General features: G+C 47.9%; 1 protein-coding gene across 4 annotated transcripts in view; it reads right to left on the bottom strand.

The window, feature by feature from the left end:
• The window catches only part of LOC143293920 (cytosolic purine 5'-nucleotidase-like), a 211,454-nt gene that overhangs the window by 148,826 nt on the left and 35,455 nt on the right, over positions 1 to 27,173 (bottom strand). For all 4 annotated transcript variants that reach the window (XM_076605305.1, XM_076605307.1, XM_076605306.1 and 1 more), the window contains 2 exons: positions 20,463 to 20,580; positions 19,066 to 19,161 (listed from right to left, as the gene is read on the bottom strand). In XM_076605305.1, coding sequence (XP_076461420.1) covers positions 19,066 to 19,161; positions 20,463 to 20,580 — 214 coding nt within the window. The remainder of the gene's footprint in view (positions 1 to 19,065; positions 19,162 to 20,462; positions 20,581 to 27,173) is intronic.

The raw sequence follows: 27,173 nt of genomic DNA, 5'->3' as shown, positions 1-27,173 counted from the left end.
CTCCACTAGACTTTGGTGGACGCTAGTCATTCGTATGAGACGATAAACCGAGGTCCCGTGTGCAGCATGCACTTAGCGCACGTAAAAGATCCCACGGCAACAAAAGGGTTGTTCCTGGCAAAATTCTGTAGAAAAATCCACTTCGATAGGAAAAACAAATCAAACTGCTGGCAGGAAAAAATACAAAAAATGGATGGCGCTGTAGTGTTGCGACGCGCTCTCCCTGAGGGGAGAGCAGCCCGAATTTCACACAGAGAAATTGTGTTGTGATAAAGTGAAATACAAATCCAAATATTTTGGTGTCCAGTTCCAGCGATGTTTAATCCACGTCCCAAGGGAGGTAAAAGAATGAAGTTATAATCGTGATTCTTACTCATTCTTACTTGTTGAAGGGGGAAGAGGCCCCTCGATGTATTTCCCTATGATGAGCCTCTCACTGTGAAACACGTGCTCCTTGACTGTTGGGATCTGCATGACGTTAGACACAGACATTACACGGCGGTTTCTTTGAAGACTTTGTTTCGTGATGTCCCTCCGTGGGCGCTGATGGACTTCTTGAAAGAAGTGAACATTTTTAATCAGATTTGAAGGTTTTAAACTAAGTTTTTTTTAAAACTTTGAGTGGAAAGTTTGAAGTGGTGATTCGTTTGAATTGTTTTTTGTTGTTGGTTTTTTGCTGTTTTTTTGTTGTTGTTTTTTTAACCTTGTAGTAGTTATTAACGTGGCGATAGCCTTGAGATGGCCCTAGTGGTCGGCGAGGCTCTAAGCACCATCATTTAATTTGTCTGTGTCTGCCTGTCTTCATCTCCGTGTCTCTTATTCTCTCCTTCTCTCTCTGTCTTTCTAGCACAGTGATGAACAATTATTTAGGTCCACCTCTCTCCCTCCATCCCCCCCCCCTCTCTCTCCCTCTCTATGGTAATGGGTCATAAGGCCTAAAATGGAACATTTCTGGGTTCTCCTCATATTTCTCTCTCTCCTTCTGAGTTCTCTCTGTTTCTCTCTCTGTTTCTGTCTCCCTCCCCCCCCCTCTCTCTGTCTCCCTCCCTCTCTGTCTCCCTCCCCCCTCTCTCTGTCTCCCTCCCTCTCTGTCTCCCTCCCCCCTCTCTCTGTCTCCCTCACTCTCCCCTCTCTCTGTCTCCCTCCCTCTCTCTCCCTCTCTCTCTCTGTCTCCCTCCCTACCTCTCTGTGTCTCCCTCCCTCTCTATCTGTGTGTCTCCCTCCCTCTCTGTCTCCCTCCCCCCTCTCTCTCCCTCCCTCTCTATCTGTGTGTCTCTCCCCCCCCCCTCTCTGTCTCCCTCCCATCTCTGTCTCCCTCCCTCTCTCTATTTCCCTCTCTCTTTCTGTCTGTCTCCCTCTCTCCCTGTCTCTCTCTCTCTCTCTGTCTGTCTCTCCGTCACAGGAAACGGGAACACTAGCAGAAAATGGGCGGAGCAGGAGGAATCTCATTCACAGACCTAACAGTTTACACATGCCTCGCAATTTAGAGAGAGAGAGAGAGAGAGAGAGAAAAGGGGAGGGGGAAAACGCAGAAAAAGGAGAAAGAAAGAAGAAAAAAAAAAAGGGGGTGTGGGGGTGGGGTGGTGGAGTTCAGTTATCTTTTGCGACGTTCATATAACGTGCGCCCATCCCCTATATACTTGTCTCTGATTCTTTCTGGCAGGAAACTTTGTTAGTATTTCTGAAAGTTTTGAAGTGCACTGATGTGTGTGTGCGTGCGTGCGTGCGCGTGTGTGTGTCTGTGCGTGCGTGCGTGTTTGTGTCTGTGCGCATATATGCATGCATAATAAATTACAAAAAGACAGCTGCAATTAACATGAACAATATCAACCTGGTGGGTGGAGTACTTGTAAAGCTCCCTTTGATATTTTCGGCAACTTGGAATTTGCAAGGCGTAGTGTATGTGTCATTTTGACCCCCCCCCCCCCCCCACTCCCTACCCCCTCCTACTCCGCACCTCTTTCTACTCCTTTCACTTCTACATAGGACTTTTTTTTTCTAATTCATTCCAGTTCGTGAACTTTGGACACTGCAGTCTAGAGCACGGTTGTAAGCTTTGCTTTTTGTTGTGTTTTTGACGTACCTCTCTCTCTCATGCAGCTGCTTTGGTGTTTTCTGTGAACAGAGTTGGTTTAAAACGCTCATCTCTTGAGAACCAGCCCATACCTTTTCGCTGCCTCTTCTCCCTAGTCCCCCCCCCCCTCTCTCTCACACACGCACCACACACACACACACACACACACACCACACACACCACACACACACAGATATACGCGCACACACACACACACACACACATATAGACAGACATACACACGCACGAACACACACACACACACACACACACAGATAGACAGACATACACACGCACACACACACACACACACACACACACACACACACAGATAGACAGACATACACATGCACGCACACACACACACACACACACACACACACACACACACACACACACACACACACACACACAGATAGACATACACACACGCACACACGCACACACACACACACACACACACCTGCAGTATCGAATTTTCAGGCGGCGCCGGTCAGTGGTTATGGGACAGAACATTCTGCACACACTGGGAGAAGCAACAGCAACATCAGGTAACGACTTCTTGGAGAAAGCATGAACATTCCAAGAGGATAGTGGAATGGGGAACTACACACAAAAGCAAAACGAAATCAGCAAAAACAACAACAACAACAACAACAACAGCATGGAACACGTGTCGACGGGGACCAAACACAATCTACAGGCTAAAAAAACGGAAAGCAAACAACACACACACACGCACACGCACGCACGCACATACACACACAAACACATACATATGACACACACGCAAAAAGGAACATACCTACATACCCATCCACCCCTCTGCTCAAACACCCCCCCTCACTCCCCCCCCACACACACACACGAGACACAAACACACGCTCACATAAAAAAAGAACATACCAACATACCCACCCACCCCTCTGCTCAAACGATCCACCCCCACCCACCCACTCACCCCCCACACCTCTCACCCTCCACCCCCAACACACTGGAAGCTGCTGCTGGTTGCAAACAACACTCATCATCATCATCATCATCGTCATCATCGTCGTCATCAACAGTACATGGGCAAAAAACATGTTCGACAAGGGTCTAGCAACAAGGCAGAAAAAAAGGGAGACAACTCCCAACAGCCTTGCCCGATTGCCCGGAACTGACAGGATAAACACGGGACCCCAGACTGGGCGGCAATTGGCCCAACAGCCCAGCTCCCCCCCCCCTCCCCCCCCCCCCCACACACATACCCCCCAGCCCTCCTCTCCTGCTGCCATTACCGCCCTACCCGGGGCGTTCCGTGTGTTCCATGCTGATTCCTCCTCCGTTCTGTACAACTTGTCTTTCCGCTGGCGTTCCGCCCCACTGACTCTGGTCCCCTTCCCTTTCCTCCCCTGCTATACAACCCCCCGCCCCCCACCCTCCATCCGGAAAAAACGGAAGGGGGTAGAAAGGAAGAGAAAGAAACAGGGTGGGTGGGAGGCAGAGAGAGAGAGAGAGAGGGGGGGGGAGGCAGACAGAGACAGACAGACAGACAGGCAGAGACAGAGAGACAGACAGAGACAGAGGGACAGACAGAGAGACAGAGAGAGACACAGATAGACAGACAGACAGACAGAGACAGAGAAAGAGAGAGAGAGAGTCGGGTGGTTTATTCAAATGTGAACTTAGGCCGGAAGGGCAAGTAAAGGTAAATAGCAATAGAAAAAAAAAGTAATTACAAGCAAAGAAGAGAGAGACAGAGACAAAGAGTGGGGGAGAGACAGAGAGGCAGACATAGACAGTTTATTCAAAAAGGTCCATGCGCCTAGGCCCCTCAAAAAGATTTAATTTAAGAGTTCAAAGTTCCAAACGCAACCATGTACATCCAAATATCTTTTCCCTTCTCTCCCCCGATGCTCACTCCCGTGTCTATACCTGTCTTCGCCGTCCTTTCAACCACATCCAACCCTTCCTCATACAAAAAAAACACACACACACACACACACACACACACAAGCTCGCTCTCTTTTCATGTCCAAGACATCAGTCTCCCACGTTCAGTTTGTTAACAGACAGTTCATGGAAAGAACCACGAATTCCTGAGTGTGCTTTGTTTCACACACAGACCCCCCTCCCTCTCTCTCTCTGTCTTTCTCTCTCCCCCCCCCCCCTCTCTCTGTCTCTCCCCCCCCCCCCACTCCCTCTCTCTCTCCCGGCAGTTGAAGATAAACCGATGACCAACACGTATATCATCGGTGAAAACCAAACAAGAACCTGGAGGAAACAGCAACTCAAAAGCCTGGGTGGAAGGGATTGTGTAGAGGTGAACCAGGGAAGGTACTTTCCGACTTTCTCTGTCGTGTAAACTGACGGTAGACAGTGACAGAAGCAAGATGGATGGCGTGGTGCCAGACAGTGTGTACGTGGACCTGAGCTAAGAGAGACGTCTCAGTTCCAGCGGCAGCCCAAGAGCCTGTCAGATCCGTCGCCGTCACCAGGACAGGGGCGGTGGAGAAACTGGAAGTGTCGGTCCTTGGCTGGCTGATCCCTGAAAGACGGCTTCCGCTACCACTACTGCTGCTTCTGCTGCTGCTGCTACTACTTCTGCTGTAGATGCACACGCTCTTGTCTAATATAATTATTAGGAACTACCACTGGTACTGCTGCTGTTGCTAGTGCTGCCGCTAGCTACACAAACTCTCGTCTGATATATTATTGAATTAAATGTAACTGCTACGATTACTGCTACTACTACTACTACTATGAAGTCCTTGGGCAACTGATCCAACATCAGCGGTCCAGTCGTTTCCATGATTGTAAGATGAGAGGGGGAACACAGCATTATATATAGTATCTATCTATAGGGAGAGAGTGAGAGATAGAGATACACACACATGCAAAATATAATGCGTCTGTGTGTGTGTGTGTGTGTGTGTGTGTGTGCGTGTGCGTGTGCGTGTGTGTGAAGTGGATGGAGAAGGAAGTAGAGCCCATGTACGACAGCACGCATGCATGGATGCGCGCAAGCACACGCGCACACACACACACACACTCTCTCTCTCTCTCCCCTGTCACACACAGATATATACATATAATATATGTGTACCTATCTATCCATGTCTCTCCCCCCCCCCCAACCCTCCCTGTCAAAGACAGATATATATACACACACACACACATACATATAATATATATGTGTACATATCTATCTATGTCTCTCTCCCCGCCCACCCTCCCTGTCAAAGACATATATACATATGTATGTGTACATACCTATATATACACACACATATCTCTGTCTATATATATATATATATATATATATATATATATATATTATATATATATATATATATATATATATATATATATATATATATATATATACGTATACATACATACATAAACATATACCGACCACCCCCTCATCACCGTCTTTTTCACTGTCAGCATTCCACCCACCGAGCTCAGTCATTCCACCCCCCACCCACCCCCAAAACCATCCTGTCCCACGCTCGCCACACACGTCTCCCCCCCCTCCCTCCCTCCTGTCCAGTCCAGCACCACAGTTCCCACATCCATCTCCACACACGTCTCCCCCTCCCTCCCTCCCTCCTGTCCAGTCCAGCATCACAGTTCCCACATCCATCTCCACACACGTCTCCCCCCCCCCTCCCTCCCTCCTGTCCTGTCCAGTCCAGCACCACAGTTCCCACATCCATCTCCACACACGTCTCCCCCTCCCTCCCTCCCTCCCTCCCTCCTGTCCAGTCCAGCACCACAGTTCCCACATCCATCTCCACACACGTCTCCCCCCCCCCTCCCTCCCTCCTGTCCAGTCCAGCACCACAGTTCCCACATCCATCTCCACACACGTCTCCCCCTCCCTCCCTCCTGTCCTGTCCAGTCCAGCACCACAGTTCCCACATCCATCTCCACACACGTCTCCCCCCCCTCCCTCCCTCCTGTCCAGTCCAGCACCACAGTTCCCACATCCATCTCCACACACGTCTCCCCCTCCCTCCCTCCCTCCTGTCCTGTCCAGTCCAGCACCACAGTTCCCACATCCATCTCCATCCACTCGCTCCTGGCACCCGCGGCGGAACTGTGGATAAAAAGGAGTGTATGTATGTCTGGCGTGTGGCCTGCAGTGCAGTCTCCAAGCGGCAGCCGAGGACAAACTAAGTGGCGGGGCAGACCACAGACATGGATCATGTAAACACAGTGGTCCTGACCGGAGAGGCAAGTTTCAGTTTCAGTTTTCAGTAGCTCAAGGAGGCGTCACTGCGTTCGGACAAATCCATACACGCTACACCACATCTGCCAAGCAGATGCCTGACCAGCGGCACAGCCCAACGCGCTGTCAGGCCTTGAGAAAAAAAAAGAAAAAAAAAGAGGCAAGACACGAAGACATGACAAATGACACCTGTCCCTCTCCGCTCCCTCTCGCCTTGAAATCCAAAGTGTTTTCCTAACAGGGGGTTGTGGGGGGGGGGGGACACTCCACGGAGATCGCGGGGGGGTAAGGGGGAGGCCCCGGGGGGGTGGGGGGGCGGGGGAGGGGTGTGGGGGGGGAACTCAAGTGGTCAGTTCCGCTGTTGTCTGGGCTCTCTGGCCTTCCTGTCGTCGCAGAATTGACTGAATGATCATGATGAATAAATAATAATAATAATAATGGACAGTTGACTGTGGTGTGCTGTTTCCTCAAATTCTTAGTCGTAGAATTTTTTTAAAAATTAATTAATTAATTTATTTTACCATTCAAGCTGCTGGTATAATCAGAAGGTAAACACATACACGCACGTACGCACACACCACACACACAGGATTTTCCCAGCAGTTTTTTTTTTTGTTCAGCTGTTTGTGTTGAATCAAAGACTTATATCATGTGGACTCAAAGAAATAGTGTACATTTAATTCAATATATCGACTGGTTCAGAATGATTTACTTACAACTTTGGAAAAAAACACACCCAAAAAACAACACCTGACGCATGCGTGCTATATATGAAAACAAAACTTACGGCGAGAACTTTTCGACACATCACATATTACATACGTTTCATTATGACGCCATACTAGACATAGTCATTCACTTTGTCAGTCAGATAGTCAGTCAGAAAGGCGCCATTCTGCTTTGTCTGTAGACTTTGTCTGTACACTCGACATCCGTCTCAGTAAAAAATAAATACTCCCAACATTCCTGGAGAGCGGGGAAAAAGTCTGACTTCTGTCTGTCTGGAAAACTGTCTTCTGTCTGGAAAACTGTCTTCTGTCTGTCTGGAAAACTGTCTTCTGTCTGTCTGGAAAACTGTCTTCTGTCTGTCTGGAAAACAGTCTAGTCCGTCTTCTGTCTGTCTGGAAAACAGTCTAGTCCGTCTTCTGTCTGTCTGGAAAACTGTCTTCTGTCTGTCTGGAAAACTGTCTTCTGTCTGTCTGGAAAACTGTCTTCTGTCTGTCTGGAAAACTGTCTTCTGTCTGTCTGGAAAACTGTCTAGTCCGTCTTCTGTCTGTCTGGAAAACTGTCTTCTGTCTGTCTGGAAAACTGTCTTCTGTCTGTCTGGAAAACTGTCTTCTGTCTGTCTGGAAAACTGTCTTCTGTCTGTCTGGAAAACTGTCTTCTGTCTGTCTGGAAAACAGTCTAGTCCGTCTTCTGTCTGTCTGGAAAACTGTCTTCTGTGTGTCTGGAAAACTGTCTTCTGTCTACCTGGAAAACAGTCTGTATTCTGTCTGTCTGGAAAACAGTCCGTCTTCTGTGTGTCTGCAAAACAGTCTTCTGTTTATCTAGAAAACATTCAATCTTCTGTCCATCTGGAAAACAAACAGTCTGTCTTCTATCTGTCCAGAAATCAGTCTTTATAATGATGATAATAATAATAATAATGTACATTAATATAGCGCCCTTTCTCTCTAAGAGCTCAGGGCGCTTTACATGAAAGAAAAAGTATTACAAGTTACATTTCTATTTTATCAACCAACCGATCAGTCAAGTCGAAGTGTGCTTTCTGCTCAGTGCAGCTCAGCACGTGTGCATTATAAGTACGTGGAAGTCTATTGATACGTAGGGATGGGATTGATTTTTTTTTAACCCGGAGATGGAGACCCAGACGCGTGTAGATCGTGCTGAAAGTAAAAAAAAAAATAAAAAAAAAATGCCCCGCAGGAGCTCACAATCTCTCCACCAGCACTCTGACTGCAACAAGACACACACACACACACACACAGCAGAGAGGGGCCCAGCCCAGGGAGATGTAAACCAAAAAGCCTATACAACCCCACACGTCTCCAATAGGCTCTTTGTGTAAACCCAACGCTGGCATCATTCACAGAATCAGCAGCACGGGGGCTGAGTGCATACAGACGGTCTTGGGCGCCAGCCGCCTCAAACACCTGTACCATCAACTAAACAATCCCTCGGCGATTCCGTGTCACCTGGAATGCCACAGAGCTTGTGGCTGGGTGGGGGAGAGGGGTGGGGGGCGGGAGGACTAAAGAGCTCGTGCAGAATAGCGGTTTTCAGGGATAAAAATCACTGGCTGCAGTTACGATGGGGATCTGATTTCTGGGAAGCAAATAGGTCACAGGAAGATGGGAAGATTGTCTTTGTTGAAAGAGTGGTTTGTTTTTCATTTGTCCATGTACTGATCTATTTTGTTAATCCATTTCTATGTTTACTCCATCTTTTTATATAAATCTCTCTCTCTGTCTCTCTCTCTCTCTCTCTCGTGAGTGTGCATGCACGTACTTACATGGTGTGTGTATACGTGCGATCCTAAGTGCTTCCCATTTCTTCTTCTACTACACCTCCTCTTCCTCCTTCTCCTCCACAATCTTCTCCCTTTTCTCCTCCTCCCCCTCGTCGTTCTGCCCCTCCTCCACCATCTTCTTTCTCTCCTCCTCCTCCTTCTCCTCCATCTTCTTTCTCTCCTCCTCCTCCTCCACCATCTTCTTTCTCTCCTCCTCCTCCTTCTCCTCCATCTTCTTTCTCTCCTCCTCCTCCTCCTCCATCTTTCTCTCCTCCATCTTCTCCTCTTCTTCCTCCTCCACCATCTTTCTCTCCTCCTTCTCCTCTACCTTATCCTCCTCCACCACCTTCTCCTTTCTCCCCTTCTCCTCAGTTCTACTTCCTGTCGATCATGATCACTGATAGTTCCCCTCCCCCTCCGTATCTCATCTCCACCTCCCGTGCTTAGCTTTAAACGGAGATCTGGTCTGGCTGGTCTCCACTGCAGACCACTAGACACGATCACTTCTTGTTATTGTCGCTGCTGCTGTTATTGTTGTTGTTGCTGTTCCAGTTACACGTTGTTCGTACAGTGGCCACATTTGTTTGGCCGAGCCAAGCAGCCAACGGAGGCTCTGCGACTGATCCATTACAGTCTGGATCCGTCAGGCGTGCGGAAGCATGGCAGAGGTCTATCAGCTCTCCGTGCCGTGTATATCTGATGGCCAGCCAAAACGCCACGTGTGGAGAAAAATCTCTGGCTGGGGAATTCCGGGCGTGTCTGCTGCTTGCTGCCTTTTGTTTTCTCGGAGACGATGCCGCTCGCTAAGCCGCGGCTTTGGGATGACCGCACTGTAGTGTGTCTCCACTTCCAAACTTGTTTACAGCTCACTGGGCGACCGTGGCCCGGTGGTTCATATACAGCAGCCCCGACCCGGGAAGCGAGGGAGCAGGTCGCGTGGGTTCTTCTTCTTCTGAGTTCACTCGTATGCACACGAGTGGGCTTTCACGTGTATGACCGTTTTTACCCCGCCATGTAGGCAGCCACACTCCGTTTTCGGGGGAGTGCATGCTGGGTATGTTCTTGTTTCCATAACCCACCGAACGCTGACATGGATAACAGGATCTTTAACGTGCGTATTTGATCTTCTGCTTGCATATACACACGAAGGGGGTTCAGGCACTAGCAGGTCTGCACATATGTTGACCTGGGAGATCGTAAAAATCTCCACCCTTTACCCACCAGGCGCCGTCACCGTGATTCGTACCCGGGACCCTCAGATTGACAGTCCAACGCTTTAACCACTCGGCTATTGCGCCCGTCGCGTGGGTTCAATCAAAGAGGTGTGTGTAGAGTGTTGAGGTCGATTGGGTTCACTTCACCAAACGGACCGGGATTTGAACTCTACTCCCCTCGATGCACACACAACCCTCCCTCCCTCCCTCACACACACAACTCAGAACTCATTTAATTATCGTAAAACCCATCAGAAGAATTATGGCCGCTATGAACTAAACACAACAAACAAAAAAATAAAAGCAATAAGTTGTGAGCACATGCAGGATATTCCACAAGACATAGTTATGGATTGCCAACTTTAAAGCACACTGGTATTAAAAAACAAACAAACTGGGGTACATTTCACACACCCCCACTTCACCATGCCCACCCCCCCCCCCACCCCCGGCCCCCTGCCACCCATACCCCACCCACCCACCAGCTCCTTCCCATTCACACAACAAGCACGCAATCTTGCCTACCCCCCCACACCCCCTCCTCAATCCCCCCCCTTCCCACGATCCGCCTACCCCCCTAACCCCCTCATGAACTCAAAACCACTTACGTGCCTTCCACGGTTTTGAACCGCCAAAGTCCCTTGTGGCATGACAGCACTGGTGGTGCTGGTGGTGGTGGTGGTGGTGGTGGTTGTGGCACCCATAAAATGAGTGCGACCTATATCCCCCCTGCCCCCCCTCCCTCCCCCCTCCCCAGGCATCTTTTATCCCCCTCACGGGAGTTTCCTTTCAATTAGATGCCTCATTTGACAGACCAGCGAGGCAGCAGCGACTTGTGTTGCAAGGGGATGAAAAAGCAATCTGTGGAATGGCGTGCCACTGGCGGCCCCTGTACCGCTGCTAGAAAGAAAAGGGGAGAGCAGCCTGACCATCCCTTGCCTTCCTCTTTCTCTGTCACGTGTGGGAGGAGGAGGAGGAGGAGGACGAGGAGGACGAAGAGGACGAGGAGGACGAGGAAGAGGAGGAGGAGGAGGAGGAGAAGGAGGAGGAGGACGAGGAGGAGGAGGAGGAGGAGGAAGAGGAGAAGGAGGAGGAAGAGAAGGAGGAGGACGACGAGAAGGAAGAAGAGAAGGAGGGGGAGGAAGAGGAGGAAAAGGAGGAAGAGGAGGACGAGGAAGAGAAGGACGAGGACGAGGAGGAGAAGGAGGAAGGAGGAGAAGGAGGAGGAGGAGGCGGAAATGGTGGACGAGGAGGAGGAGCAGAGGAAGAAGAAGTAAAAGAAGAAGAAGAACAACAACGAGAAGGAGGAGGAGGACAACAACAACAACAACGAGAAGGAGGAGAATAAGAAGAAAAAGAACGAGCAGGAGAATGAGGAGGAGAAGACGAATACGGAAAAAAAACCAACTGGGAAAGACAAAGAGACAGAAAGAATGAAACAGAGAGGAGAGAGAGATGGGTGGTGAGTGTGTGTGTGTGTGTGTGTGTGTGTGTGTGTGTGTGTGTGTGTGTGTGTGTGTGTGTGTGTGTAGCAGTAGGGGGTGGGCTATGTGTCCACGTGTCTCCTTCATTTTCGTTTGTTTTTCCACCTTTCTTCTTTTCTGTTCCCACACCACTCAAACACGTGCACTGTTACACACACACACACACACACACACAACTGCACACGAACTCACATGCACCCGCTCCCCCCCCCCCTCCTCCTCCCCCCCCCCTCCTCCATCCCCCCACGCCTCCCCCCACCCCCTACCGACTTACACAAACACACGCACACACTGATATATGTAACACACAGCAGCTTATTTATTAATTCGTTCTTCTTTCCCCTCTTTCTTTTCTTTTCTCTTCAGCAGACATCCACCCATCCATCCATCCCTCCATCCAGGCGGCTGAGAGGAGTCTGATTGGGTCGTTTGATGGTGTGGGGGTGAAATTTGTATAGCCACTTCTCATCAAAGGGCCTCTCACACACATGGCTCGCTTCTCACACCTCTTCCACCATCTATCTTTCTCGCTGTGTGTGTGTGTGTGTGTGTGTGTGTGTGTGTGTGTGTGTGTGTGTGTGCATGCGTGCGTGTGTCAGTGAGTGTGTGTGTGTGTGTGTGTGTGTGTGTGTGTGTGTCTTTTTTCCTGCGTCTGTCTATTCTGTCTCTTTTTTGTCTATGTGTCTGTGTTTGTACCTCTGTCTGTCTGTGTGTCTGTCGGTCTCTTTCTCTGTCTATTGCGTTCTGTGTGTCTGTCTGCCTCTTTCTGTCTGCCTCTCTCTCTTTCTCTCTCCCTCTCTCTTTCTCTACCCCCCTGTCTCTCCCCCCTTTCTCTCCCTCTCCCCCCCTCTCTCTTTCCCCCACTCTCTCTCTCCCCCCTCTCTCTGTCTACTCTGTCTATTGCGTTCTGTCTGCCTCTCTCTCTCCCCCCCCCCCCGTCTCTCTCTCCCCTCTATCTATTGCTTTCTGTCTGTCTGCCTTTCTCTCTCCCTCCCCTCTCTCTCTCCCCTCTCTCTCTCCCCTCTCTCTGTCTATTTCGTTCTGTCTGTCTCTTCTCTTGTATATGTTTTGCCTGGATAGGCAGAGACAGACGGGCTGTCTGTCTATCTCTCTCCCTCCTCCTCCCTGTTCTTCCTTCCTTCTTTCCTTCCTCCCCATCTCCCTCCTATTCATCTGTCTCTTTATCTCTCTCTGTCTTTCTGTGTCTGTCTGTCACTCCCCCCTCCCTCTATCTCTCTCCCTCCTTCTCCCTGTTCTTCCTTCCTTCTTTCCTTCCTCCCCATCTCCCTCCTATTCATCTGTCTCTTTCTCTCTCTCTGTCTTTCTGTGTCTGTCACTCCCCCCCTCCCTCTATCTCTCTCCCTCCTTCTCCCTATCCTTCCTTCCTTCCCATCTCCCTCTTATCTGTCTGTGTTTCTGTCTCTTATCGCTCTCTGTCTCTTTGTCTGTCTGTCTCTCCCTCTCTCTCTCGTCCTGACTTCCAACTCACTCTCTTTCCCACTCCCTCTCGTTGTTAAAAGCAGGCAGGTCTGACTGAAACAAGTCATGAAGCTAAACAGAAGTCCGCTGCAGCTTTGAAATCTCTGGTGAAACTAGACTGTGTTTTTCTTGGTCTGCAATAATTTCGGAAGCTTTTGGAATAACTCCAGCAACTGGAACCAACGCTCTCGTATGCATCTGCAATAAAAGGACGCTTTCAGAATGGGCGTGTGGGGAAAATGCAGGTCTTCACCATGACATGATCTTTTTATCATTTTTCTTTTCTGTTTCAACGTCCCTTTCCAAAGGTCTGTAGAAAAAATAAATTGTATCATTTATGAGGAAACTGGAAGATACAAAATATCTCCTCTCATATATATATATATATATATATATCATCCCTTCTCTATTGCTCTCATTTTCTCCGAGTCTTTTTCTCTTCCACCCCGTCTCTCTTCCTTTCTCTCTCTCTCTCTCTCTCTCTCTCTCTCTCTCACACACACATACACACACACAAACAATCTCCCCCTCCCACACTATCTCTCCCTCTAACTTTCTCATCCGTTCTCTCTCGCTCTCTTTCTCTCCGACTCCCTTCCCCCCCCCCCCCCCCCCCCCCCCCCCCCACTCACATTCACAAACGCTGTCTTTCGCTCTCCCTCCACCCAACACGCACACACACACACTCACACACGCACACACACACACGCGCGCGCACACACACACACACACACACATTCTCCCTCTCTCCTACATCCCACTGTCCCATCACTCTCTAAACACCCCCCTCCTCTTCACAACTTTCGCCTTTCCCCTCTGGTGAACACAGGCCCCGCCCCTATATCACTCTATCCGCCTCACAGACATAATTACACACACACACACACACACACAAATAAATATACATGTATACATAAATGAAAAACACCTTTTCAGCATATTTGTTACACCTCCCCACCCCAGCCACCACCTCCCACCTCCATACACAGACATAACCCCCTCCCTTCCACCCACACCCCCCCCCCTCCTCCCTCAAGCTCCCATCCGCTTTCCCAATTCATCAGCTGAAAAGACATACGGCAACAGAGTTTATTTCCCACTGATGAAGAAAGGGGAGAGAGGTAAGGAGGGGGGGGGTGGAGGGTTGCGGGGGGTGGGGGGGATCAAAGCGAGATCCTCGGTGACTTGTTCCATGTCAGCGCAAGCGGAGTCACATCTCGTGCTGAATAGAATGTTCCCTGTATACGGTGCTGTGGCTTGGAGACAGCGGGGGAGGGGGGAGGAGGGGGGGGGGAGGAGAGAGGGGGAGGGGCTCTGATGTTTGCCTAGCACGCAGTCTGCTACTGCATGAAAGCTTCATGACCATTATTATCACTACACCAACCAGCAACAGTTTCTGCGGACGACTTTGCCTCAACAACATGGGGGTGGGGTGGGGGGGAGGGGGGCGCGGGGGGGGGTTTGGGGAGGGGGTTCTTTGTGTGAAAAAGGTTCCGGGGGGGGGGGGGGTGAAAGGGAGAGGGGGAACGGGATGTCTAAAATAAATAAACAAGCACGGATCATCAAGGTCATAACTAGTTCTGAGGCTGGTGATTTTGTTGTTGTTGTTGCCTGTTTATGTTTGTGTTTCTTTTTTTTCTTTTTTTTTTCTTTATAAAATCTGTTCTTCTTCTTCATCATCTTCATCTTTCACGCTTGTTGGCGCGTGGAGGGTAAACAGAAGATATGCATTCCATACGTTACGGTACTAAAAGTCAGCTGAGCATATGATTCGCACGATACATGCTCTCTCTCTCTCTCTCTCTCTCTCTCTCTCACTCACACACACACACACACACACACACACACACACACACACACACACACACACTCACACACACACACACACACACACACACACACACACACACACACACACAGGCGGGCAGGACGGGAAGGAGCAGTGTAAACCCACTCTTTAAGCCTCAATAGCAATACATGGATCTGCCCGCAGGCTGCAACTCCACTGACCTTGTTACAAAAACTGAAATTAACTCTCCATTAAAGTAATTTTGACTGGGCTTCGCACGCGCGCGCGCAAGCACACACACACACGCACACACACACACACAGATACACTAACACAGAGAGAGAGAGAGAGAGAGAGAGAAACACACTCACTCACACACACACACATACACTGACAGAGAGAGAGAGACAGAGACAGAGACAGAGAGAGACAGAGACACAGAGAGAGAACCCCTACCTCCCTCCCCCCCTAGGCCCCCCCCAACCCTCCCTCCCCACACACCACATCCCCACCACTATGGACCCAGCTGTTGCTCCAAGACACAGCAGAAAACCAGTACGAAACCTTTTCTACAGTCTCTGGACGAAGGCACACCAGAAAACGGAAAGCAGAGAGTAGAGACCACAGCAGCTACTGACAGAGAGATTGGAACAAAAATGGCTTTTTTGGCCCCGCCCGGCCCGGCCCGGCCCTCAAAGATGAAGATGATTGGTCGTGTCGGGTGGAGCAAGAGGGCCCAGCATTCCACACTGTCACCTCGCCTCTGGGAGTCCACAGTTCGTTTCTACGGTGCCCCACCACTGGCAAAAGACTGGACGTTTTGGACAAGAGGCTCATCCAAAGAACCCACCCTTTTATTTTTCAATCAACTGTGGGCCAACATTATATTTCATAATGAACAGCGAACAGCGTTGACAGTGTGATCCACGAAAGTCTGATTTTCAAATCAAATCAAATTATGGTGCTTAGAGCCTGGCCGACCACTAAGGCCATCTCAAGGCCATGGCCACGTCTGCATCTACTTCCAGTCAAGGGTGGAAAGAAACGGAATAAAACTGGTCACCGCTTCAAGCTCTTCAGTCAAAGTTCAAAAATCTGATTTAAACTGTTCACTTCTTTCAAGAAGTCCATCAGGTGTCCACGGAAGGACAAGTCTGAAGTTGATGGACAAGCAATCGCCTTTTGAAAAATGATGGAGTGATGGCCTACAGGTAACGCGTCCGCCGCCTAGGAAGCGAGAGAATCTGAGCATGCTGGTTCCAATCACGGCTCAGGCGCCGATATTTTCTTCCCCTCCGCTAGACCTTGAGTGGTGGTCTGGACGCTAGTCATTCGGATGAGACGATAAACCGATATCCCGTGTGCAGCATACGCTCAGCGCACGTATAAGAACCCATGGCAACAAAAGGATTGTTCCTGGCAAAATTCTGCACACAAATCCCGATAGAAAAAACAAAACTGCACGCAGGAAAAAATACCAAAAAAATGGGTGGCGTTGTAGTGCAGCGACGCGCTCTCCCTGGGGAGAGCAGCCCGAATTTCACATAGAGAAATCTGTTGTGATAAAATGAAATACAAATACAAATTATTGTTGTTGTTGTTGATGGTGGTGTTATCGTCGTTGGTTTTGGTTCGTTTTGTATTGTTTTGATTTCTTCTTTCTCTCACAAACACAAAGAATTATGTGAATCCACCATTCTAAAGAACGACAATAGCGACTGAGTCTCATATCTCATATACACTGTATTTTGGAGTCGTCATGCATCTCTAAAGTTGACATTCAAACTGTAGACCAACCTGAAAATTCAAACACACAATAGGCATTGATTAAACTGCACTGACACATCAATCAAAATGGCACACCCATTTGAAAAACCAAAACGTGCGCGATGACAATCAAACTTCATATCTGTCATCCGGCAAATTGCAGCCTTACTTGAAAACATTTCGTTCAGGTTGTGCACACTTTCGATCACCAAATTTCTCACGAACTTGAAAACGCTCCACTTTTGAAGCCATAAAGTTATAGCAAACTGCTCACGACCTTAAAACCGTTGGAACTTTTGAAGCCCCAAAGTGACCATAGCCGCAGAGGGAAGGGAGCCTATTGTTGCGGAAGACTATGGGGAAAAGGGGGAAGCAACCAGCCTCCAGAAGGGAGCGATCCCACAGAGAGCAGATCCCACAGATAGACGATGACAGAGCCCCGGCAGGCACAGAACACCAAAGGTGGCAGCCCCAGATAAAGCCCTGCCTCCATACATACATACTTACATACATACATACATACATACACTGCCACTGAAAGCCAACCCGCCACTTCTATTCCCAGCCAAAATCAAACCGTTCGCGCGCGTACACGCGCCGCACAAACAGACACACACACACGCACGCACGCACACACACACACAGACACACACAAAACAAATCACACAGACACACACACACACACACACACACACAGACACACACACAAATCACACAGACACACACACACACACAAAACAAATCAACAAATCACACACACAGAGACGCAGACAGACACACACACATACACACAAACACAGAAATCACACATACAAACACACAATCACACACACACACACATACAAAACAAATCACACACACACATACACACACACACACACACACCGGCACACACACACACACACACACACACACGCACGCACACACACACACACACACAGAAAACACACACACACACACAGACACACACACACAAAAATCACACACACACACGGCACACACATACACACCCGGACACCCCCTACACACACACACACACACACACACACACAACCCCCACCCCACCCCACAAAACATGCTCTCCCCATGCCCTGGCGTTCCCTTGGCCCCAAAGTGGAGCTGACAAGGACATGTGTACAATTACCATCACCCGGGGTGGGGGGGGTGGGGGGGGGGGTCGGTACCCTAAGATCAGTGGACAGCAGCACCTCTCTTCACACCATGCCGATGGACCGATAAGGGAGGAGAGAGGGAAGGGGGGGAGGGGGGGAGGGAGACAGAGGAGAAGGAGGGGGTGGGGGTGGGGGGACAGAAACTCATTGGAAGGTACAGCGCCCATCACACATTGTCATGCTGCGTTACACAGGAGGAGGAAGAAGAGGAGGAAAAGTCTAACATATATCTCCAGGTGTGTGTTTGTTTTATATATTATTATTCATATCATGGTTAGTTCTTCTTCTTCTCCTCCTCCTCCTCCTCCTCCTCCTTTCCCTCCTGATTCTTCATCGTCTTTGTATTTCGACGTCGTCATCATCGGGACAGAAGCTGACAGAGAGCGAGCGAGCGAGCAAGAGAGAGAGAGAGAGAGAGAGAGAGAGAGAGAGAGAGAGAGAGAGAGAGCGAGCGAGCGAGCGAGCGAGAGAGAGAGCGAGCGAGCGAGCAAGAGAGAGCGAGCGAGCAAGAGAGAGAGAGAGAGAGAGAGAGAGAGAGAGAGGCAGGCAGGTAGACACTCCGACAGAGGCAGAAATACATACAGACAGAGACAGAGGCAGACAGGCAAACAAAAAGACATACAGAAAGACGAACAGACAAACATACAGACAGCCAACAGACAGGCAGGCAGTCAGGCAGACATACATACAGAGGCAGAAAGACAAAAACACGTACACAGAAACAGAGAGACAGGCAGACAGACAGACAGAGACAGAGGCAGTCAGGCAAACAAAAAGACATACAGAAAGACAGAAAGACGAACAGACAAACATACAGACAGACATGCAGAAACAGAGGCAGACAGGCAAACAAAAACACGTACACAGAAACAGAAAGACAGGCAGGGAGACAGACAGACAAACAGGCAGGCAGACATAAAGACAGACATACAGAGACAGAGGCAGACAGGCAAACATAAAGACATACAGAAAGACGAACAGACAAACAGACATACAGCGACATAGAGACAGGCAGTCAGGCAGACATACAGACAGACATACAGAGACAGAGGCAGACAAACAAAAACACGTACACAGAAACAGATAGACAGGCAGGCAGACAGGCAGGCAGACAGACAGGCGGACAGACAAGCAGGCAGACATACATACAGACAGACATACAGACAGGCAGGCAGGCAGGCAGGCAACAGACAGACAGATAGACATGCAGGCAGGCAGACATAAAGACAGTCATACAGAGACAGAGGCAGACATAAAAACAACAACAAAAAAACACCCCAAAAAACCCAACAACAACAGCCAGACAAAAATACAGACCGACACACAGACACACAGACAGACGCACAGACAAGACTGACCCTTTCAAGAAGTGGAAGCCAGTGACGCAGACAAGGACGTTGCCGAAGGCGTCCACCTTGAGCAGGTTTCCGTACAGGTTGTCAAACCACAGACCTCTGCACACCAAACACCCACCACGGGAACAACGTCTCCAGGGTCTGCTGCTGCTGTCCGGTCTCTTCCGCTCCACCACTTCAGTTCTCTAGCTTGGTTTCAGTCACGCATGTCTAGGTTTCAGTTTCGAGTTATACTGATTTGTGCGTGTTCTTTTGCTGTGCTTATACCGCGTGTGTGTGTGGCTGTGATTGTTGTATGTGATGCTCATAGCATTAACTTAGCATTAAAGCATTTTTATATCTTTTATTATTTCATCATTTTGACATTGTTATTCTTCCCACCCCCCCCTGCATTTCAATTTATTTCTCTCATCTATTTGCTTACTTATTTTTCTATTCATTTCATTTCTACTTTATTTATTTCTATCTCTCTTTTCTTAATCGTTAATTTGATGACATCCTCGTTGTGTTTTTTCCCCCTCAAGATCTAAGTACGCTGGGCTACGCTGCTGGTCAGGCAGGCATCTGCTTAGCAGATGTGGCGTAGCGCGTATATGGATTTGTCCGAACGCTGTGACGGAACGGATCTCTCACCGGAAGCAGGCAGAAATAATGCAGCAGAGAGAGAGAGAGAAAAAGAAAGACGCAGGCAGAAAATATACAAGACACAAAAAGGTTGTGAAAGCAATCATGTCTGTCATCATCAGAACCAGAATAGCAAAGTGTCCGCGCGGTGCATGAGGATGGTGTGTGTGTGTGTGTGTGTGTGTGTGTGTGTGTGTGTGTGTGTGTGTGTGTGTGTGTGTGTGTGTGTCTGTGTGTGTGTGTGTGTGTGTGTGTGTGTGTGTGTGCGTGCGCGCGCGCGCGCGTGTTTACGCCGTCGGGCTCGGTTATCCAAACATTGTTTCTTCCGAGAAAAAGAAGACGTCTCTTGCGCAAGCACAAAACTTTAACTTGTGCACCCCTTAAGGATTTGTTCCTGAAGAAATAATTGAGTGTAAAGTCAGTTTAGATGATGTCTCTGTCCCGTTCAATGGCCAATCACCCTCAAAGGTCACCTCAACAGAGAAAACATAAACAGCCAAACGGCTGGAGTTCCCACGTGCGAATTAAGCAGCTCCCCCCGCCACCCCCCTCCCAAAACGCAAAAGCAGAGGCAGAATGGTCAAGGGAGGAAGAGAAAAAAGGATTGAGTAGACGAAGAAAAAGAAACATGGTAAGGAAGCAAATCAAACAAAGAAATACACAATAACAACAATGAAATGAAGAAGAAAACGGAAGAGGAGGAGGAGGAGTAGGAGCAGGAGGAAGAGGAAAGAAACGATCAACACACACACACACACACACACACACACACTGACCTGATGGGGAAGGAGGGGTCATACTGGAAGTCACTGATGGCCTGAGGGTAGCCCATGTCCACCAGCTGTTTCTTCAGCAGATTGAACCCCAACTCCTCGTACTCTGGGGACTTGTACACTGCAACACACAGCAACAGTGGTACACATCAACACACAGCAACAGTGGTACACATCAACACACAGCAACAGTGGTACACATCAACACACAGCAACAGTGGTACACATCAACACAGCAACAGTGGTACACATCAACACACAGCAACAGTGGTACACATCAACACACAGCAACAGTGGTACACATCAACACAGCAACAGTGGTACACATCAACACACAGGAACAGTGGTACACATCAACACACAGCAACAGTGGTACACATCAACACAGCAACAGTGGTACACATCAACACACAGCAACAGTGGTACACATCAACACACAGCAACAGTGGTACACATCAACACACAGGAACAGTGGTACACATCAACACACAGCAACAGTGGTACACATCAACACAGCAACAGTGGTACACATCAACACACAGCAACAGTGGTACACATCAACACACAGCAACAGTGGTACACATCAACACAGCAACAGTGGTACACATCAACACAGCAACAGTGGTACACATCAACACACAGCAACAGTGGTACACATCAACACACAGCAACAGTGGTACACATCAACACACAGCAACAGTGGTACACATCAACACACAGCAACAGTGGTACACATCAACACAGCAACAGTGGTACACATCAACACACAGCAACAGTGGTACACATCAACACACAGGAACAGTGTACACTGCAACACACAGCAACAGTGTACGCTGCAACACACAGCAACAGTGTACGCTGCAACACACAGGAACAGTGTACACTGCAACACACAGCAACAGTGTACGCTGCAACACACAGCAACAGTGTACGCTGCAACACACAGCAACAGTGTACACTGCAACACACAGCAACAGTGTACACTGCAACACACAGCAACACACTGCAACACACAGCAACAGTGGTACACATCAACACACAGCAACAGTGGTACACATCAACACACAGCAACAGTGTACACTGCAACACACAGCAACAGTGGTACACATCAACACACATCAGCACACGTCAACACACGTCAACACGCATCAAAACACATCAACAGTCTACACATCAACACACATCAACACACCAACACACAACACACATCAACAATGTACACTGCAACACACATCAACAATGTACATTGCAACACACATCAACACACTTCAACACACAACAATGTACACTGCAACACACAACAATGTACACTGCAACACACATCAACACACTTCAACACACATCAACAATGTACACTGCAACACACATCAACACACTTCAACACACATCAACAATGTACATTGCAACACACATCACACTTCAACACACATCAACAATGTACATTGAAACACATCAACACACTTCAACAATGTACACTGCAACACACATCAACACACTTCAACACACATCAACAATGTACACTGCAACACACATCAACACACTTCAACACACATCAACAATGTACATTGCAACACACAACACACATCAACAATGTACACTGCAACACACATCAACACACTTCAACACACATCAACAATGTACATTGCAACACACATCAACACACTTCAACACACATCAACAATGTACACTGCAACACACATCAACACACTTCAACACACATCAACAATGTACATTGCAACACACATCAACACACTTCAACACACAACAATGTACACTGCAACACACAACACACTTCAACACACATCAACAATGTACATTGCAACACACATCAACACACTTCAACACACATCAACAATGTACACTTCAACACACATCAACACACTTTAACACACATCAACAATGTACATTGCAACACACAACACACTTCAACACACATCAACAATGTACATTGCAACACACATCAACACACTTCAACACACATCAACAATGTACACTGCAACACACATCAACACACTTCAACACACATCAACAATGTACACTGCAACACACTTCAACACACATCAACAATGTACATTGCAACACACATCAACACACTTCAACACACATCAACAATGTACACTGCAACACACATCAACACACTTCAACACACATCAACAATGTACATTGCAACACACAACACACATCAACAATGTACACTGCAACACACATCAACACACTTCAACACACATCAACAATGTACATTGCAACACACATCAACACACATCAACACACATCAACAATGTACACTTCAACACACATCAACACACTTTAACACACATCAACAATGTACATTGCAACACACATCAACACACTTCAACACACATCAACAATGTACATTGCAACACACATCAACACACTTCAACACACAACAATGTACACTGCAACACACATCAACACACTTCAACACACATCAACAATGTACATTGCAACACAAATCAACACACTTCAACACACAACAATGTACACTTCAACACACATCAACACACTTTAACACACATCAACAATGTACATTGCAACACACAACACACTTCAACACACATCAACAATGTACACTTCAACACACATCAACACACTTCAAAACACACAACAATGTACATTGCAACACACAACACACCTCAACACACATCAACAATGTACACTGCAACACACAACACACTTCAACACACAACAATGTACACTGCAACACACAACAATGTACACTGCAACACACAACACACTTCAACACACAACAATGTACACTGCAACACACATCAACAATGTACACTGCAACACACATCAACAAACTTCAACACACAACAATGCACACTGCAACACACTTCAACACACAACAATGTACGTTGCAACACACATCAACACACTTCAACACATCAAACATCAACAATGTACACTGCAACACACAACACACTGCAACACACATAAACAGTGTACACTGCAACACACATAAACAATGTACACTGCAACACACATAAACAGTGTACACTGCAACACACATCAACAAACTGCAACACACAACAGTGTACACTGCAACACACATCAACACACTTCAACACAAGAGGACAAGGAAAGGAGATGTGAGTAGATCTGTCCATCAGTGTTTCTGTTAGATCCTACGTCAGTTCTGGTGTCCCTTCATCAGTCCCCCCCCCCACCCCCACTCCCCACATCCCCCACCCCGCCCCCTCCACCACACTAGAAGAGAACGGGTTCTGACATCCTCCCTCCAAGAGTCAGAAACAATCGTGACAGAATTCCAGGCCCTCGTTTCTGCAACGGTGTTGTATCCCTGGGAAAGGTGTCTTTCCTCGGTTCTTCTCACTGCCTCTGCCCCCCCCCCCCCCCTCTCCCCCCTCCCCCTAGGTGTGAACGGGTATGCGGCCAGTTGGGGATGGTTACAAGGGTAGAAAGGGGAAGGATTGGGCCCCGACTTCCCATGCCGAGTCCCAGACACGGTGGGTTTGAATTCAATGCCTCGATGGCTGTAACGATCAAAACCACTGACATATCCAAAACAATCAAAACCCCTGGCATATCCAAAACAATCAAAACCTCTGATATATCCAAAACAATCAAAACCCCTTGATATATCCAAAACAATCAAAACCCCTTGATAAGCCAAAACAATCAAAACCCCTGATATATCCAGAACAATCAAAACCCCTGATATATCCAGAACAATCAAAACCCCTGATATATCCAAAACAATCAAAACCCCTGATATATCCAGAACCAACACCCTTGATATATCCAGAACAACCAAACCCCCTGATATATCCAAAACAATCAAAACCCCTTGATAACAATCAAAACCCCTGATATTTCCAGAACAACCCAAACCCCTGATATATCCAAAACAATCAAAACATTATAGTTATTATTTATTGTTTATTTGTTTATTTGTGTAGGCTTGTCTATCACTGATTCACTTTTTTTCCCCTCAAGGCCTGACTAAGCGCGTTGGGTTACGCTGCTGGTCAGGCATCTGCTTGGCAGATGTGGTGTAGCGTATATGGATTTGTCCGAACGCAGTGACGCCTCCTTGAGCTACTGAAACTGAAACTGAAACTCAAAACCCATTGACATATCCAGAACAATAAAACCCCTAGACGTATCCCGAACAATCAAAACCCCTTGACGTCAGAACAATCAAAACCCCTTGACATATCCAGATCAATCAAAACCCCTTGACATATCCAAACCAATCAAACCCCCTGACATATCCAGAACAATCAAAACCCCTTGACGTCAGAACAATCAAAACCCCTTGACATATCCAGAACAATCAAAACCCCTTGACATATCCAGATCAATCAAAACCCCTTGACATATCCAAACCAATCAAACCCCCTGACATATCCAGAACAATCAAAACCCCCTGACATATCCAAAACAAACCCCCTGACATATCCAGAACAATCAAAACCCCTATATGTATCCCGAACAATCAAAAACCCCTGACATATCCAGAACAATCAAAACCCTTTGATATATCCAGAACAATCAAAACCCCTGATATATCCAAAACAAACCCCCTGACATATCCAGAACAATCAAAACCCTTTGATATATCCAGAACAATCAAAACCCTTTGATATATCCAGAACAATCAAAACCCCTTGACGTCAGAACAATCAAAACCCCTGATATATCCAGAACAATCAAAACCCCCTGATATATCCAGAACAATCAAAAACCCCTGATATATCCAGAACAATAAAAAAAAAACCCTTGACATGTCAAGAACAATCAAAACCCCTTGACGTCAGATCAATTAAAACCTTGACATATCCAGAACAATCAAAACCCTTTGATATATCCAGAACAATCAAAACCCTTTGATATATCCAGAACAATCAAAAACCCTTGATATATCCAGAACAATCAAAACCCCCTGATATATCCAGAACAATCAAAACCCCTGATATATCCAGAACAATCAAAACCCCTTGACATATCCTGTCTGTCTACCTATCTACTGTCTGTCTACCTGTCTATCTACCTGTCTGTCTACTTGTCTGTCTACCTGTCTGCCTACCTATCTATCTGCCTGTCTGTCTACCTATCAATCTACCTGTGTCTACCTGTCTATCTACCTGTCTGTCTACCTGCCTGCCTATCTATCTATCTATCTACTGTCTGTCTACCTGTCTGTCTACCTATCTATCTACCTGTCTGTCTACCTATCTACTTGTCTGCCTACCTATCTGTCTATCTACCTGTCTGTCTACCTGTCTTTGCTGTTGTGCACACCGTTCCGCTACAGGTTTTCTGTTCAGCGAACAATGCTGTCCCACACGCCCACACACCCACACGCCCACAGCCCAACATATACAGCCTGCAGGCAAGAGATGTTTGTGTAAAAGGGGAAAAAAGGTTGGGATGAAGAACCGAAAAAATAATGATTTTTTAAAAATGGGGGAGAGGGGGTGGGAAGATTTAGGTAGGGGAGGCGGGCGAGGGAGGTGGTAAGGGAGGAATGGAGACAGACAGACAAGACAGACAGACAGACAGACAGACAGACAGACACACACACACACACACACACACAATCTCCCAAACTACCCTGTACACCCCCCCACCCCCTCCTCCACACACTGGTTCCTAGGCTACGTATCGCAGCTTCCACGGGGCACACACACACACACACACACACACACACACACACACACACACACACACACACGTTCAATTAAAAGAACTCAAAAGTCACAAAAGTCTAACAGACAGAGAAAACCACATGAAAGAGACATTCCAGCAGAACGGGGCAGAGAACCATCTCTCCTCTTCCCCCCCCCCTCCCCCCCCCCCCCCCCCTCATATCCACACCTCTCCACCTCCCTCAGCCACCCCCACACCCACCCCCACCCCACCCCACCCACCCACTGCAATGCAAAGAACCGTCATCACAGCGTACCAAGACCCGTCTTCATCAACCCATATATATACCTTCCTCGTCAGACGAGAACACAATCCACAGCTTCAGTTTCTCAAGGAGGCGTCACTGCGTTCGGACTAATCCATACACGCTGCACCACATCCGCCAGACAGATGCCTGACCAGCAGCAAAGCATAACAACAACCCGCTCAGTCGGGCCATGAGTCCATGCCTATATATCTGTACCTATCAGAGTGGATTTCTGTTGCAGAATTTTGCCAGAGGACAACACTCTCGTTGCCATGGGTTCTTTTTTTCTTTTCTTTTTTTTCTTTTTTGTTCTCTTTCCCTTTCCGCCAAGTGAATGCTGCACACGAGACCTCGGTTTATCGTCTCATCCGAACTTGTATTTGTATTTCTTTTTATCACATCAGATTTCTCTGTGTGAAATTCGGGCTGCTCTCCCCAGGGAAAGCGCTTCGCTACACTACAGCGCCACCCATTTTTTTTTGTTTTTTGTATTTTTTCCTGCGTGTAGTTTTATTTGTTTTTCCTATCGAAGTGGATTTTTCTACAGAATTCTGCCAGGAACAACCCTTTTGTTGCCGTGGGTTCTTTTACGTGCGCTAAATGCATGCTGCACACGGGACCTCGGTTTATCGTCTCATCCGAATGACTAGCGTCCAGACCACCACTCAAGGTCTAGTGGAGGGGGAAAAAAATATCGGCGGCTGAACCGTGATTCGAACCAGCGCACTCAGATTCTCTCGCTTCCAAGGAGGACGCGTTACCTCTAGGCCATC

Source organism: Babylonia areolata, chromosome 19, assembly GCF_041734735.1.
Source record: "Babylonia areolata isolate BAREFJ2019XMU chromosome 19, ASM4173473v1, whole genome shotgun sequence".
NCBI classification, from domain to species: domain Eukaryota; kingdom Metazoa; phylum Mollusca; class Gastropoda; order Neogastropoda; family Buccinidae; genus Babylonia; species Babylonia areolata.
The sequence above is the reverse complement of the archived record's forward strand: the minus strand, read 5'-3'. Positions and strand labels throughout refer to the sequence as shown.